Source organism: Sinocyclocheilus anshuiensis, unplaced genomic scaffold, assembly GCF_001515605.1.
Source record: "Sinocyclocheilus anshuiensis isolate Anshui unplaced genomic scaffold, SAMN03320099.WGS_v1.1 scaffold1098, whole genome shotgun sequence".
NCBI lineage: Eukaryota > Metazoa > Chordata > Actinopteri > Cypriniformes > Cyprinidae > Sinocyclocheilus > Sinocyclocheilus anshuiensis.
Window position 1 is genome coordinate 564,368 of NW_015538053.1, and position 15,125 is coordinate 579,492.

The 15,125-nt window shown below is 38.7% G+C and overlaps 1 protein-coding gene across 1 annotated transcript in view; it reads left to right on the forward strand.

Moving 5' to 3' along the window:
- LOC107682070 (ral GTPase-activating protein subunit alpha-1-like) overlaps positions 1–15,125 on the forward strand; it is a 73,086-nt gene that overhangs the window by 4,830 nt on the left and 53,131 nt on the right. The window contains exons 2-14 of the mRNA XM_016478453.1: positions 3,129–3,239; positions 7,241–7,290; positions 7,924–7,975; positions 9,007–9,050; positions 9,321–9,498; positions 10,332–10,447; positions 10,768–10,906; positions 11,054–11,262; positions 12,730–12,975; positions 13,338–13,508; positions 14,077–14,202; positions 14,454–14,602; positions 14,696–14,819. Coding sequence (XP_016333939.1) covers positions 3,129–3,239; positions 7,241–7,290; positions 7,924–7,975; positions 9,007–9,050; positions 9,321–9,498; positions 10,332–10,447; positions 10,768–10,906; positions 11,054–11,262; positions 12,730–12,975; positions 13,338–13,508; positions 14,077–14,202; positions 14,454–14,602; positions 14,696–14,819 — 1,715 coding nt within the window. The remainder of the gene's footprint in view (positions 1–3,128; positions 3,240–7,240; positions 7,291–7,923; positions 7,976–9,006; positions 9,051–9,320; positions 9,499–10,331; positions 10,448–10,767; positions 10,907–11,053; positions 11,263–12,729; positions 12,976–13,337; positions 13,509–14,076; positions 14,203–14,453; positions 14,603–14,695; positions 14,820–15,125) is intronic.

Genomic DNA, 15,125 nt, shown 5'->3' on the forward strand with positions numbered 1-15,125 from the left:
TGTTATTGGTCGAATACCTCAAGCGTGTGACGGAAATGTTACGCCCCTTGCCATATTGTGATGCCTTGTCCTGGCCGGAGTGACGAGACAAAAACATTAAAACCCATTATAAACGAGGCATTTGTTGCGTCCAGTGGGGACATAATTACGGATTATAATGACTTATACTGTCTTTTTACGCGTTGCATTGCATCGCGCCGCGTAAAAATAAAACCATGTCTGCATTTGTGATCGGAGAAATGACAAACTACAAACGCTACTATACACTGCTCAAAACTCGCGTTTGAATCGTCAGTGGCAAATTCTTTAAATATAAAAACTAGGGGTGGAACGGTTCGCGGAAAAAAATCTAACTGTACGGTTCTCCGCACACGGTTCGGCACGCGCTAGGACCGCGGTTCAACTTAAATCTGACAACGCATCTGTAATATGGTTTGCTATAAATAACACGTAAAACAAACAGAGTTCGGCTAATATATGAAAACATGGACAAACCATTCACTCTTGTTCAATGCGAATGCCGTATGCTGGAATATGAGCATTTATTCCGTCATCACCCGAGTGCTGATAGCGCGCGCGCACAGGTGAGACCTGAACAGGACACACTGAGATCTGTGTTTAAGCTAAACTCGTTTAAGCTTTGCCAGTTTAAACATTTAAGAGACCGCCTCAGCCAGAGGACGCGAGCTTGCGCGCGCAGTGAGAAGATCTGTGCGTGTGTTCATCCGAAGCGCGCAAACCCGCGCCTCAGAACGCGCAAATATTAATCTCTCTCTGAAATATTGTGTTTAAATGGACAAATTCACACAAAAATTATGTCAAAATGCCCGTCTTGGTAAGAATCCTATAGCAGACAGCCGGCTGAATGTACTGTATCAGTGCACTGGATCAGTGCATTCTCTTAAAGTGGCAGCACTTTCTTAATATTAATCAAACAGCAACAACAAAGAAATCACTCATACCGAAACCGTGACTCTAAAACCGTGATACGAACAGAACCGTGAGTAAGTTGAACCGTTCCACCCCTAATAAAAACGTACTTACAGTCTGTGAGTCAGAACGGCTGGCATTGTAGTCTACTCTCCCAGGATCAGGAAACAGTCCTCCATAAAATGCGCTGGACACATCGGAATGTTTGGGTTAAACTGTTCTGGAACAGTGTTGTAAATACAACTTAACCACTGATTTCTAGTTGTGTCCTCCTTCTTTCTTTGCGTGAACATTTGGGCGGCGTTATGCAAATCTTCCCACATCGTGACGTAGACATGTGTGGGCGTGTTAGAACGAGCCGTTTTAGGTAGGCGTGGTTGACTCTTTACTTTTATAAAGAATACCTCTTTGGATTTGAGACTTTAGTCTTTGCAACTTTACAGATCCTCTTTATGCACCAAGAGCTTGTAACACTCCAAAGAGAAAGGAAAAATTTTAATCCCATCATATGACCCCTTTAAAATGTAAGTCAAAAATAAGCAGTTAAGCAATGTGTACATAAAAAAAAGATATTTTGTTTTATTTGCACATCACTAATAATAATGCCTTATAAATAGGGTGTTTTTGAAAATGACATTAAAAAATGCATTAAAAACATCAGGTTCTAAAAATAGCAATAAAAAAGTTTGCTTTCTTTCTTGTATATTTCTCATAAGTTTCTCCTATTTCTTTCTGTTTGTATTCTCTTTATAAAAAACAATCATCTTTCTGTGGGTTGCAGGCAAGAATGGATCACTTTGAGAAGTTTAGAGTAAACTTGTGCACATCTCTAGTATGCCCAGAGTGACTTGCTGAACAAGTATGACTTCTCCACTGCTTATGCTGTCTCCGTAATGATAGAATGAACCCTTGGTCTGAATATTTATCAGTGTTTATCTAGACCAGGTCTCTCTGTTGGCTCTGGTGTTCATGACGGCTCACAGCTCTATAAACAGACTGGAGCGGGCACTTGACTGAGGTCGCTGGATGCGGCGGGAATGTGCGACCAGGACCAGCTGCATTAGTGCTGATGAGTGGAGCTGGACTGCGTGGAGGAGCTTTAAAGCACAAATATTGACTTGTTGCGGTGCTGGGCTGCAGGTTGCAATAGACTTCAGCATCAGTAAAGAGACCCTCTCACATCCTGAGTGCTGAAAGTGAATTGATTTGGAGCTGGACAGATTGTGTCCATGAAAGAGAGACCAAGCATAAGGGGGCATTTTGCACAGTACACAATGTTTGTTTCTTAAGATCTTGGAGATCTTTTGCATAAATGCATGAAATTTGGTTTGTAGATTAATATAAAGTATGCATTTATTGTGCATGCTTTTCTTCATAAAACTAACATTTGAATTAAGACACGCTTGAGACATTAAGCATAGGTTGGATCAAATAGTGAAGGAAAAGCAGCAACAAGTGGGCATTTGTGTACATTTGTAGTACAGAGGCTCTTCCCTTGCCACTGTCACCTTTATCTTATTTAATGGAGTTTGTAGGACATTGTTCTCTGTAAAACTGCTGAGAGCCATGTTTATTGTGAAAACTGCAGCACAAATCAAATTTACATGATTTGAAAATATTTATATCCATATTTATGCATCTAAGATGACTAAAACGCAGTCAACTAGACAAAATAATACAAAATTTTCAAATAATATTTAAATAATTTTCTTTAGTATAATGACAGTATAGAAGCGAGTTAATTTCTTTTTAAACAAAATGTTGACTCTGTATCACACTTCATTTTTTTTTCTCACAGTGACCCGCCTAATGTTTTTCTCACACAGTATAAATTGGTTGTTATGCGTGAAAATATGTAGCTGTCTTTTACATTTATTGAATGGGGTTCATTGCAATGAGGTTATCATATTTTGGGGTCCTTGGCATCCAACCATTTTCTAAACTGCTGAATTAAGAGACAACACTTCTCTGAGAGGGGTTGTCAGTGCTGACTGTTAGCACACTAAATTATTAGCACAATAAAATTCTTCTCCCAGAAGTTGCGTCTCAATTATTTGAAACATGTCTTTTCCTTTTGAAACACCACAATATAGAAAGTAATTCAGTTTTAAATTGTACAACTGTGCAGAAGGTATTTCAGAAAAAAACATCTGCTAAAATGACTAGTTGATTCAATTTGTTTTTGTTTTTTTTTGTAGAAAATGCGGAGCCTACTGAACTCAAACACCTCTTTGAGCAGAATTACTCCCACATCTACTATGTGTTCTTTGAAAACTTCGTCACCATCGAGGTTAACCTGAAACAGAAAGGTAAGACCAGCAGCGCTTCATTTTATCTCTCACCCACTGTCTCATGAGAATGTTCTCTGCACTGTTGTTTGATAGTTTAATGTTTTTCAGGTTTCAATTACGTTGTTTTTCAGCTGGCCTACTCATTGTGTGCTCTCAGCAAACACACAGTCATAAGTCACAGTGTTAATGAGCAAGTTTCCATGAAATGGCTTATGACGAAAATTAGCCAGCCCCCAGTTAGCCAGGGCTCATTATAGTGCACAGGAGAGCGCAGCCAGTGTCTCGGAACACTGCACAGTTGCTCATTGAGTATTCAGAGAGCTGCTCACTGCCTTTGACCTCTCATTTGATGTCTTAGCATTTCGTCTTGTTCTGCTGCAAATACGGTTCATATTGTTGTCCTTGCTCGGTACAAACAGTTGTCGCAGGTTTCCCCCCCCACGTGCTTTCTTTATAATTTCATTTTTTTAGGTAGTTTGCCTTTATTTTATAGGACACTCAAGTGTGGACAGGAAATAAATGGTGAGAGAGGTGGAATGGGATCGGGACTTGATCAGCTTTGACTTTTGCCATTTACTTAATATGCAGTCTTACTCTTTGTGCCAATAAAAACAGATATGTTATTATTCAGGTAGTTGGCTAGAAACATTGACAGTTTAAGTTTATCTAACTTGTTCAGCAAGACTTTTTTCAGTCTGTTGTACCACCTTTAGAGTAGCTGAGCTGAATGAGAAAAATGACTGCAGGAGGACATAGATTGCACTGACAACTAGGGATGTAACGATTCACTCAACTCACGATTCGATTCACGATTTTGATTTCACAATTCGATTTTCTCACGATTTTTTTTTTAACAAAATGGGATTGAATACGTTATACAGTAAATGAAAAGGTGTTGTTTTATTAGGCTATTGCTGCACATTTCTTTGTGAAATTGAAATATAACAAAACTAAATTGAAATTTTAAAACAAACCCCAAATCAAACAAGTAGCCTAACCATGCGTTCACATCGCTGCCGTCGAGAGCATCAAAGTGGCCGGAAGTCATTCATTTTCAATGTGAGCCGGCGTCGAGCAGTGGCGCGGCACGTCTTGGACGTTGAGGGTGTCGAGGAGAGTTGAAATCAGGTCAGCTTTATGGTAATGAGCTATGACGCGGTTCGGCGGCAACCAATCGGAACGTAGAAGTCCACCGCTTGAGAGGATTCCAGAGAACGCAGTCCTGTAAACTTGGTTCCGACCACATTAGTTCCCAAGCAAAATGGAGGAGAGGTTGATTATTGCTGTGGCGGGTTTCCCAATAATATACGACGTGTCCCTGTTTGCGTACAGGGACATAAATAAAAAAAAAATGATGCGTGGACCAAGGTGTCTGAGATTGTTGGTGTTCCTGGTGAGTTGCTGATGTGCATTAACGTTATAGGAATGATAATCTAATGATATAATAAATAATAGTATAATAGTCCCAGTTCACTTTTAAACCTTTAAATAAATTTTCCTGATTATACTTTATTATACATTAAGTAATGTTTATACCAGATTATACTTACTTAAGTGACTTTTACTTGTATCAGAGTATTTTTACAGTGTGGTATTAGTGCTTTATACATTATTAGGTAAAGGATCTTAATACTTCGTCAACAACAATATTTAATGAGGTTAACTTATAACGTTACCCTCCTTGTGGTCAGTCTGCACAAGATCAACAAGCTTGTTTGCTTTGCGACCCCTTTAAATACAAGATAAGCATTCGATCTACGTCGAGAGCATCCACGAATCTTTCTACAGCGTTGTTGGCAGGGCGGCCAGAGCGATTTTTGACACTCTCGACGGCGGTGGTGTGAACGCACAGTAAGTTGCACGAAAGAAATCTCTTAATATGAGCAAACTAAGGATTTGTTTGTGCTCTTTCCATTTAAAATTAGAGGCAACCACTGGATTTTAATCATGATCCATACAAAGATGCTGCATACATGTAGCATAAGTAGTTTTTAATCTAAATTAGACTGTATAATTTCTAAATTTGAAGCAAAAACAGAATGGTCTGACTGATGAAAAGAAAATACCACGTAACCTTTTCTAAAGATAGTCAGTTCCCCTCAGAGATAACTCCTACTCCAATTGTATCGCGATTTGTTTGGCACCTCATCCGATTTGAATCATCACATATTTGAATCGATTTTCGACCGGCTCGCGGTAAATCGTTACATCCCTACTGACAACATTTGCACTGCATTATAAATTAATTAGTGGTGCTTGCAAAGCGAAGCATCACTATATCTCACTTGTCTTATATTATTATATTATTATAGATTCCGGACAAACTTCGGCACGTAACTCGTCCCGCACTGTTTGTCACAGACCCATGAAAGAGTCATACAATTGTGTGGCTTATTGAGGAGAGGTGTGCTATGACATTTGTAAGCGATCGGGTGTACGATGTTCGCACAGGAGGCAAAAGATCCCATAGACTTTGCATTGCGGCCAAATTTGACGGGTCGTAGTACAGAGAAAGGATTTTGTAGAAACATGTGACTCACCACATTTGAAGAGACTGTCAAGCTGTACAAGACCATACTTCCCAATGGGGCATACGTTGTACCCCTGGGGTGCAAGAGCCCCCCAAAGTCACCCCATAGACGTGCTATGGTGAAGGAACTGAGCACACGTGTTTTTCCCACTATGGTGGATCACAATGTCAAAGAGACATGGGGGTGAGCTCATTTTACTCAGGCAACCAATCAGTCTTTCAGGATCACTGTGAAGTTATCAAGCCATGCCCTAGCAACTATTTAGAGCACCCTAGCAACTGATCCCATAGACTGCCATTATAAAAGGACCAGATGGATATCTATGGATCACAGTGTCATAGGGACATGGGGGTGGACTTGTTTGACTCAGGGCAATAAATAGCAATCACTAATTACCTTCACCACTTCCTAGCCACACCCTAGCAACTATTGTTGAGTACCCTAAAGAGGGATATCTTCAAATCTGAATGTCATAGAGACATGGGGGTTTGTTTATATCATTCATACTTGCAAGCAGCCTCATCATTGGTAGCTGCCAAGCCACTCCCTAACAACCAAACAGAGTACCCTAGCAACCATTTAGCAAGACCTATATCTCTGCATCAGAACATCGTATATACATGGGGCTTGGCTCATTTGATTCATGCTAGCACACAGGACTTCCAATATGCTACACATGCTAGCAATGGTTAACTTTGAATGTTACAAAGTTAACCTCGGAGTTAAAACATGCAAAAATCCTAATTGTTAAAAGGTGAAAAAAAGGCCGTACCTGCGCAGTGCTGAGTTTTGCCACCACTCACATTTTCTTCAGAAAATGTACATATCTAGTTTCTGATGCAATTCTGAATTCAACAACGTGTGAAAAAGCTTCTGTATCTAGAAGCACCCATGTTCATGTTCTTGCATAGTAGGTTTTCTTCTGATATATATTAAAATCAAACTTGTAAGACGAGATCTTGGTTCTATCCATTGGTTGTTGATTGAATGGAGGCAGATCTGAATGCAAGCTTACAGTCAGTTGTAAGGAAGGCAGGGTTTAAGTGATCAAAATGATTGGAGAAGTGCGGCATATGTCATTTCACCAGATGATCAATTTACTGTATGACATTTTGATTAAAATGAAATTACAAGTTCAGCAAAATTGTAAATAAAAAAAATAAATGTATACATGGATAAATCATTCACAATAAGATCTATAACATGCATTTAACTTTAAATTATAAAATCTTGACAACAAAAGAATTGTTAGAGCATTGATCACTCTCTGTCCGGCTTTATTTTCTTAACATTTGCATATCTTTCAATAAAATTGATTAAAAAGATTGTTTTGAGCTGCTGGACTTGATGCCACATGTTGAGTGTCCCATGTTTCTAGCACAGATATGTAATCCTTGTTTGTTGAGCTATTAATAGCAGCCCAGTGGGTTTCTGTGATCCCTTGGTGACGTTCAGTATGTTTTGTGTTCGTTTTTATTTTTCCTACAGGCCACAAATCGCAACGTGAAGAGCTTGATTCTATTCTTTTTATATTTGAGGTAAGAAATATAGATAATCACTTGATGGCTATTTACACACACTAGCTCAATCTCATCAGCTTTGGTTTCTTTGTGACATTTTCTCCTGTGTAAACTCTCATTCACATACTTCCATCTGGCGCAGTATGAATGTTTGCACTGTTACATGTATGATCCACTAAGTTCATATTTACTGAGGCATCAGTTTCATCAGTAATGAGATCATTGATAAGAGAGATTGACGTGCACCTGACAGATAATTGTAAGTCTCTCAAACAGAAAACAGGTGTTCTTTGCCACGCCCTAAATGCTTCTTATGAGTCACGATGTAGCTTTTGCTCACTTGGTATGTCCCTATGGGCTGTTTGTAATGGTGAAGGCTGGAGACACTTTAGATGCCCCATCATGATGAGACAGGCATGATGTCTATGTGTAGAAGAGCTATTGCAACATTCCAGCCTGTTGCAATGTCACAAGGAAGCCTAGTAATGTGTGTTTGCACAAATCTGAAATGTAAAATGTAAAAATGTGCTACGCTCACAACATTTTTCAATCTCTTGTTACATTCATTGAGTTGTTTAAATGCATGTACTAACATGAGTATATACTGTATATAGGCATGTCTGCAGTCAAATCCATGTGCTTACCTTGCAGAAAATCCTACAGCTGTTACCAGAGCGTTTTTTTTATTTTTTTAAATGCTGCTGTTTAAAAGTTAGGGATAGATTTTAAAAGAAATTTCTTATGCTCACCAAGGTGGCATTTATTGGATAGAAAATACAGTAGAAACACTAATATTTTGAAATATTTTTTACAATTTCAAATAACTGTTTTCTAAATGAATATATAATAATATATAATATATCATTTTAAAATGTAATTTATTCCTGTGATGCAAAGCTGAATATTCAGCCGCTATTACGCCAGTCTTCAGTGTCACATGATCCTTCAGAAATCATTCTAATATGCTGATTTGCCACTCGAAACATTTTTTATTATCAATTTTGAAAACAGTTGTGCTGCTTAATATATTTGTGGAACTGTTTTTTTTTTTTATTCTTTGATAAATAGAACGTTCAAAAGAACAGCATTTATTTGAAATAGAAGTCTTTTGTAACATTATAATTGTCTTTACTGTCACTTTTGTCAGTTTAATGCATCCTTGCTGAAGTAAAAATACTAATTAGAAAAAAAGTCTTCCTGACCCCAGACTTTTGAACGGTAGTGTAAATGGAAAGTGGTTTTGGACTAAAGAGCTTTCACTATGGGCGAAGCTAAAATAGAAACCAAGTCACTTAATAGTTAGGGCAGAAAACTCAAATTAACATGGAAGAGATCTGATGTATCAAATGATACTTTGCGCCTGGTTGCGGTGGTCTCTCCTTTTCCTCTGCTTTGAAGCCTTTTAACTGAAGGATACACAGACCACCAAGATAAACACAGAGAATGCCAAGGACCTGGGGCCCAGAAACACCCAGATCTGACCGAGAACTCTGACATTACAGTCCTTCATCAGTGAGATAAACAATATGTGACAATAACATGAAGAATTTTCAGTCTAGTTTTATTTAGCTCTTTTCTCAATAAACCCACATTCCATACAAACAAATAAACATCATTGACAGATAATAAGCAAAGAGACCAGAGCAAACATGTTTTCCAGAATTATCTAGAAAGCCAGCTCATTTGGAAGTTATGAATTTGTTCCTCGGCTTAAACTACTGTGTTGCTTCATAGGTCTCATTCTGAAGAAACTGCTACACACTGGAAACTCCCTAAAGGTATTAAATGTTAAAAAATTCTTTACATTATAATATAAAAAGTCAAAATCTCAATAAACATTGTCATTGTGTGAGCAGTTGTTCTTTTTTAAAGAAATTTAAAGAAATATTTTGCCATCTTTATTATTTCTTAAATGGTTTTGTCTTAGTGCGCATATTTATTCAGTTCATGTCATTCAGGTTTTTTTTTCTTCTGCTGACATAAACAAGGTTGAGAGGGCTGCTAAAAATCATTTTAACCAATAATGTGGTTGTATGTGTGGTGTATAGATCCGGAGGGAAGGAGTGCGTCTCTTCCTTCTGTGGATGCAGGCTCTGCAGCACAACGCTCTGAGAGAGCAGCTCTGGATCTTCGCCTGTTTAATCCCAGGATTCCCTGCACCACAGTCCGAGCTGGGCCCTCGAACCCTGGATAATCTGATCAGCCCTCCCCTTAACCTTCAGGAGCGTGAGTGTTGTTTGTTGTCTCTAACAACTTATGTCCCAATCAGATAATAAAATAATAAAATCTGATGTTCAAAATCTTTCACAGAGCTTTTGTTACACTTTTGTAATATTTTTATTTCGTCTCTAAAGGCCATGTTTAATGTTATTCAATATTTCTCTCACCAAAATAGTCATAATTTCATTTTTCATGACCATTTTCCATCCTCTCTCTGACATTTAAAATAAACAGGATTTTTTTTTTGCCTCTGTAGCTTTAAGACTTATTTAAATTACTTTTGTAATGATTGGCTAAATTGTTTGCATGCGAAATAGTATGTTCATGGCAGTTTTATTTTAGTATTATTTATTTGCTATTAAAGTGTTTATTAATATTTTGAATGATTTGGTTTAATTTCAAATTTAGTTTAAATTTACTGTGTGCCTTTGTCATTTTTTTGTATTTTGTATTATTTCTATTCTATTTAGCTTTAATTTATTTACTTATTTTGTTTCTGTTAGTTGCCAGAGCAACATTTCTAATATTCATTTCTATTTTTAACAAATATTTTAATTTTTATTTACTTTAGTGTGATATCAATTAACAAAAATGATTTTTAATAGTTTTAGTTAATAAATAACAACACTGGCTCATGGTTGTGATATCAGAACCACAACTAATTCTGAATTACTCTGTTCTGCAGCTTAGTTTCAATAAATGTTTTGTGTGCACTGTGCAGGGAGATTTATGATGATTGTCTCTGCATAGTAAACTAAATTCTTACATCAAAATATAAATTTAAAAAATGTTTTACATGAAAAATACCCTTTCCAACATCTTTTTGTCCATTGCTGCAGCTCAAGTGACTCCAGAGGAGATCAGTCCCCTGGTGCCGCCCCAGTCAGGAGATAAATCCCAGGAAGATCTCACTGGCTACTTCCTGGAGGCTCTACTTAAATACATGGTAAACCAGGTACTCCCCGCCCCTCCTACTAACACTGCTTATGCTAACATGGCTGGCGCAGACCCAACGCTAAAGCTGCGGAAACCAAACTTACATGCCACTGACCCCAGATCTGCATGCATTTGATGCCAGATAGCGCTGCTGCAGCGGTATGTTTCCCTTGCGCTGTAACGGCTGCTCTGCTTCACACCCTCCCCAACATAAACAACAGCACCACGCACTGCCTTCCTCCACCAATCCCACTGTCCTCCACATAACACAAACAAGCTGTTCTGTCCCAGCCGCTGTGTATGTGCTCAGCTTGCCATGTGTGTTCCGTCTCCCTACAGGCCAAAAGTCTAGAGTGGAAGTGCAAGGAGAACCACGAGAAGGGGTTGAAATTCCTATTCGCCAATTTCAAAAAGTATTACCTGCCCCATATCTTCCCGAACTTCTCCAAGGAGACCAGTTTGTACAGTCCTATTCTGGGTAAGAGTTAATGATCATGCCATCCTTCTTTATGTCAAAGCAAACCTAATTTTTATTTCTCGTTGTTTTTGAGGAACTATTTAGCCAGTTATAATTGCTCATGATGATAAGATGTCTAATTTGGATTTGTGTCCTGTTTTATAATAGAGGTTCCATCCATGAGACCAAAGCCTTACTACATAGTTGTAAAAAGAGACCCAGAGACCAATGAAGCCCTGTACTGCACTAAAGAGAACTTCCTCAATGCCAGAGTCATATTTATCCGCTGGCTGGTCTCCTTCTGGCTGGAGCCACGGTCAAACACAGGAACACACATCCCTGGCATGGAAGGTGAAAACGTGCCAAAGAACATCCAGGTAAAAATACACAGGTGTATGACACAGAAATGGTTGTAAAGCACTTTTAGGGTTGGCATGACTTGGACTTTTTAATGGGATGGTTCACTCAAAAATGTAAATTCTGTTATCATTTACTCACCCTTAGTGCTGGGCGGTATACCGGTTCATACTGAATACCGGTGTTTATTTTTGTTATGAGATTCATTTTTAAAATACCGCAATACCGGTGTATGTCGCTTAAACAACGTTCGGAACGCGACACTGTTTGAAGGTCATACCGCCCAGCACTACTCACCCTCATTTCCAAACCCGCAAGACATTTGTTAAAGAGGTCATATGATGCTATTTTAAAGATCATTATTTGGTGTATTTGGTGTAACAGAATATGTTGACATGCTTTAATGTTCAAAAAACACATTATTTTTCAAATACTGTACATTATTGTAGGTCCTCTATGCCCCGCCTCTCTCAAACACGTCGTTTTCAACAAAGCCCCCTCCTTTGACAAGCGCAGTCTGCTCTGATTGGCCAGCTGACCCAGTGCATTGTAATTTTGCTTTCATACTGAATCACACAGCGTATCCCTGACATGGCCGCATCAACACTACTGCTGTTCCTGAAACCACGCCTTCTTTCTTTGCGTGCACATTTGGGCGGCATTATGCTAATATTTCCACATGGTGACGTAGACATGTGGGTGCGTGTTAGAATGAGCCGTTTTAGGTAGGTGTGGTTGACTCTTAACTTTTATAAAGAATATCTCTTTGGATTTGAGACTTTAGTCTTTGCAACTTTACAGATCTTCTTTATGCACCAAGAGCTTGTAACACTTCAAAGAAAAAGGAAAACTTGAAATCGCATCATATGACCCCTTTAATCTTTGAAACACAGAGTAAGATCTTTGCTGTAAAACAAATCCATATCAGTTGAGCGGTGTAATCCAAGTCTTGTGAAGCGGTACGGTTGATTTATATGAGAAACAGATTTAATTTAGGCTTTTATTTACATTTTATGAATGATCGACACGCATACATAGAGCACATCACATATGGTAAACATGGAAACTCAAACAAATGAGATCCAGTGAGGTTTGTTCTAGCATGTGGCACATGTGCATGACACAAGAACAAGATTCTGTGTATACCATATGCAATGCGGCCGATCGTAGCACTTGGATCATATGAATTAATTTAATGATGCCTTTATGACCTTTTTGGACCTTGGTTAGGTTTTTTTTTTTTCTTTTTTTCCAGTTTTGGTAACCAGTTTCATTAAAAATATTTTAATTTTTGTTTCAAAGGTGAACCGAAGTCTTGTGGGTTTGAAACTATTTGATGACAGAATTTTCATTTTTGGGTGAAGTACCCCTTTAGGGTCTGGACCGGTAACCGAACAGTTAAAGTCTTATTAAGCGACGTACACATTGTCTCAACTCTATCGATCAAGCTTTCTATGCACATTTTTGCAATGTTGCTGCTGTTTCAGAGAGCGGCGGTGGGCCTGGCTGCCCGAGGGGAGGATGGCGGCCCATGGCCAGATGGTCTGGATGGGGGTGGGACTGGTGAGCCGGAGCAGTCGCACTCCAACACCAGCACCCTGACTGAGAGAGAGCCCAGCTCCTCCAGCCTTTGCAGCATGGACGAAGAGCACCTCACAGACATTGAGGTGGTGCGCCGGGTCCTTTGCTCCTCTAGAACCAACGTCAACTTTATCACTGAAATCTTTCGACAGGTAATCCTATCATGAGGAACAGAAGGACTTCAGTACATCTAAATATTAATGAAAAAGGAAGAAGTCTGGCTCATTTTTGAAGAAGTTGTGATGAGAGAGGTTGATTGTTCTGATAAGGGGCTTCTTTGTCCTAGTGTGATTTAGAGTTCACAAAGAGGAACTGCTATGTGTGAGAAATGTTAAATATCAATAGGGATTGTTATAGCCCTTATTCTGAATATCTCAAAGACCCTGTTCAAAATGGTGCAAAAAGCCTTTATTTTGGTGTGAGGAAAGATGTCCAGTTAATGTATCTCTTTAGTCACAGATGCCTCTGCACACTGATTCTGTCTGTGAATATAATAGTGTATTATATTTTGCAGACGTTTCTGCTGCCCATGTGTGAGGCCGCAGCCATGCGTAAGGTGGTGCGGGTGTATCAAGAGTGGATCTCTCAGCAGGATAAGCCTGTGTTTATGAGAGAGCCAGAGGAAGACCGATTCACAGGCCAGCTGGACTCCACCCACGAGCAGAGAACTGATAAAGAGGAGGAGGTAGGTGTCTCTGAAGTTGACAACAGAGGAATGCAAAGGCAGTTATTACATACTGAGTCAGCCTGCACAACAGCTTGGTCCCCGTTTTTTTTTAATTATTTTTTTGCATCTGATACATCAGTGGTGGTATTGGCTAATATCCACTTTTTTTAATTATTCTGTCAGGCTAGGTTAATGTAAGAAGCTTACATCAGAGCTTATTTTTCCCCAATTCAAAGAGTGTGTACTTTTTCTAAAACAAGTTTCTGAAGTATAAAATAAAATGTATAAAAATAGTATTTATGTATTTATTATAAAACAAAAGATTAAATGGTTTACTGAAGTATTAAATACTCATCAACTTTTTTACTGTATATTATGTTGATGATTACACCATTGAAAACAACACTGGAATTTTAGTGTGAAATTTATTTATTTATTATAATACAATATTTATTATTTTTTTTTATTTTTTCATAGAACAGATAAAACGGCATATATTTTTATATTGACTATCTAAGCAATTATCTGTTATTAATACTGTACTGCTGTTGTTTAGCAATCAGTGTCTATTTTGTTTTGTGCGTAGGATATTGGGCTCACGGTGTCTGTTCACAGTCAAAACCCTAATTGGTGTAGGAATTCTGGGAGTAAATCCTCTGATTCTGAGGTGTTGGAGTATAACGTCCATGCTGGTGTCCAGGCCACACTACAGGTGAGTTTTGGTGTCGGTGTTTACGACCTAGACTGGAAACTGAAAGATTGTAGGTTCAAACCCTGCAAAGAGCAATTGAAGAGTTATTAGCATTGTGCAAAACATTGATGCACATAGCTTTGCATGTCAAATAGCTGACTCTTTATTTACTTATTTATTTTTGGATGAAGCAGAGTTCAGTTCATGGGAAATTTTGTGAAACATTTCTCCTTCCAGTCTCAGTTCCCCACTACAATCTTTTTTTCTTGCAGGTTTTCATCACCAACTCCTCTAACGTCTTCTTTCTGGAGGCAGCCAATGAGCTGAAGTCACTTCTGGAAGAGCATGTTGACATGTGCAAGCGTGTGCTCAATATATACCGCAGTCTGGTCATGCATGAAACCATGAACCAGAAGACCTGGTATGATGACTATGACATTCCAATTCATTCATCTGGTCTTAGGTGTCTGCTTGGAATATCTGCTCATCCTGAGTGTATTTGTGTTCATCACAGGGAGCAGATCTTGCTGGTGTTGCTAAGGGTAACGGAGTGTGTGATGAAGAGGCCTCCATCTTTTATGCCTCATGGGAAGAAGAGTAACACTTTATCGGGCCGTTTGGCGGGGGCCATTTTTCAGGTACCGCCCACCAACACACCATGGCAGTTAGTTTTTTTTTTTTTGGTTTGTTTTTTTCCTTCAGTTAGCTGTTTCTACGATTGTGAATAGGAGACATTTTTGGATGGCTCCGCCCATAGTGAATTCTCATTGGTCCAAAAACACTCACCACATACTACACATCGTACATGTTGTGTGCTTTAGCTTTTTGCAGTATTTCACTTTCAGTTGAACAGAAAAATTACTTTCTGTTTGAAATCTGGTTTGGACAGAGCCAGTAGATATCAGCTCTATGATAGTCACTTTTTTTTTTTTGTTAACTAAAAC